General features: G+C 39.2%; 1 protein-coding gene across 1 annotated transcript; it reads left to right on the top strand.

Annotated features, from left to right (window-relative positions):
* The first annotated feature begins 448 nt into the window (after positions 1-448).
* LOC122750299 (ATP synthase-coupling factor 6, mitochondrial-like) lies at positions 449-929 on the top strand. Its single transcript, XM_043996991.1, has one exon. It carries the CDS (start codon positions 495-497, stop codon positions 819-821), a length of 327 nt encoding a protein of 108 aa, XP_043852926.1. The 5' UTR covers positions 449-494; the 3' UTR covers positions 822-929.
* The last annotated feature ends 1,284 nt before the right edge of the window (positions 930-2,213 follow it).

Here is a 2,213-nt window from a genome sequence, read left to right as displayed (position 1 = left end):
TAGCTGCCCTCTCTTTTTCAATTTTTTAAAAAAATTTTTATATGGTATAGCTGTTTTGGAGAGGAAAGAGGGTAGTACAGGTGGGAGAGAATTTGGGCATTGTTAAAAACAAATTATATAGTCTCAGACACTTGACATTTATTAGCTGTGTGACCCTGGGCAAGTCACTTAACCCTCATTGCCCTGCAAAAACAAAAATTATCTTTTAAACATTTTTAATGTAAAGAAAAAGAACCAAAAAAATGTGAAAGCCATGCCATTATAATAACTAAGACTATCCCCAGAGAAGAGATGTAACAATTCATTTTCCTTCTTTCTTTGAAGAAATCAGGAATTATGGATGTAGAACCATCGGACTCAGTTGCTGTGTTGATTAATTTTGCAGAAATTCTTTTTTCCCCTTTCTCTTCCTTTCTTATTCTTTGTCATAAAGAATGGCTCTTCGAGACCGGGTTGCAAGGTGACTGGGATTGAACGGTGGGGTCAGAATCACCATGGCTCTTAAAAGTCTTTCCAGGTTTTTATCTCTTGTTCAGTCCACAACTTCAGTATATTTTCGAAGGAACATTGGTATTACAGCTATTGCATTTAACAAGGAACTTGATCCTGTTCAAAAACTCTTTGTAGACAAAATTAGAGAATATAAATCCAAGAGACAGGCAGCTGGAGGACCTGTTGATATAGGTCGTGAATATCAACAAGATCTGGACAGGGAACTGTTCAAGCTTAAGCAGATGTATGGTAAAGCAGACATGAATACATTCCCAACATTCAAATTTGAAGACCCCAAATATGAAGAGGCACCAAAACCCCAGTCTTGAGGAGTAACTACAGAATGTATCTTGCTGTTTAATTATTTGTCTTGAATTAGTCATATGACTAATCAATAGATTTTAATTTCACTTTCACCAAAAAAAAAAAAAAAAGAATGGCTCTTCGAGAATCAGAGAGGGAAAAATGGGTATCCCCATCAGTCCCAGATGTTGATGGAGGTAGGGCTCTGATGGGTGAGGACTTGCCACTAACAACTAGTAAGTGTCAGGATCTGGATTTGAACTCAGGTCTTCCTGACTATGGGTCCAGCATTCTATTACTGTCTCTAAGAGAGGGAGTTCGCCTCTTTAGTCAACTAAAAATTCTTTCTTTTCGGAGGAAAGGGGGCTTTTAAGAAGTAAATCTACAAGCATTAATTAAGCTCTTACCCTTTGTCAGCTCCTGCCCTGTTCTAGGTGCTAAGAATACAAAGAAAGGGAGTTGTTTCTACCCTCAAGCACCTGTCATTTAATGGGAGAAGCAACATGTAAATAACCAGGTACTTAACTAGGTAGGGACAGCTAGGTGGTGCAGTGGATCGAGCAGAGTCAAGAAGACATGAGTTCAAATCAAGCCTCTGACACTATCTATCCATATGACCCTAGGTAAGTCAATTGCCCCTGTTTGCCTCAGTTTCCTCATCTGTAAAATGAGCTGGAGAAGGAAACAGCAAACCACTCCAGTATCTTGGCCAAGAAAACCCCAAATGGGATCACAGAGAGTCAGACACAACTGAACAACAATGTATGTGACAAGAATGAAGATCAAGCAAAGGAGACTGAGGAGAAGTTGTCAGACTGATAGGAGAAGGCAGGAGAGAACAGTTTCACAAAAACCCAGAGAAAAGGGTTTCTAAGAGAAGAGGGTAATCAACAGTGTTCAGAGTTGACATAAACAATAATAGAGAAAAGGTCAGTGGATGTAGCAATTAAGAGATCACTGGTAACTTTGGAGAGAGAAATATAGCTCCCTAGGGGGAGAAGTGGAATTTGTTGTAAATTTTATAAACTAAATGGAATTCCATAATTGTATAAACTAAATGAGCTCCTGTGAATCCTTAATGCTGCCTTACATTCTCTGCAATGTGAGGTGGGAAAGGCTATCCTGTGTCCAACATGCATTGTTACCTTGAATGTTTACACAAGAATAGGGGACACTTTCACCTACATCATTGAATACTAGGGCATGAGCTGTATTCTGAGGTTCCCTGAGGTAGCTCTCCAGGTTATGGATAAAATGAGCCAAAGAGATATTCTTATTTTGAGAGATCACAAAGTCAGACCCAAGCCCTGGTAATCTCAGATCTAGAACTGTTGGGTCAAGGGTTACATATACATTATCTCATATGTTTCTCTCTATGGGAAGGAGCATTAGATCACTACTGATGGTACCTGTAGAGG

This window comes from Dromiciops gliroides, chromosome 3 (genome assembly GCF_019393635.1).
Source record: "Dromiciops gliroides isolate mDroGli1 chromosome 3, mDroGli1.pri, whole genome shotgun sequence".
NCBI classification, from domain to species: domain Eukaryota; kingdom Metazoa; phylum Chordata; class Mammalia; order Microbiotheria; family Microbiotheriidae; genus Dromiciops; species Dromiciops gliroides.
Note: the sequence above shows the minus strand (reverse complement) of the source record. Positions and strands in the feature narration are given on the sequence as shown.

Excerpts from the sequence above, each read along its gene's own strand:
- LOC122750299 (XM_043996991.1), top strand. The coding sequence starts at position 495 with ATGGCTCTTAAAAGTCTTTCCAGGTTTTTATCTCTTGTTCAGTCCACA.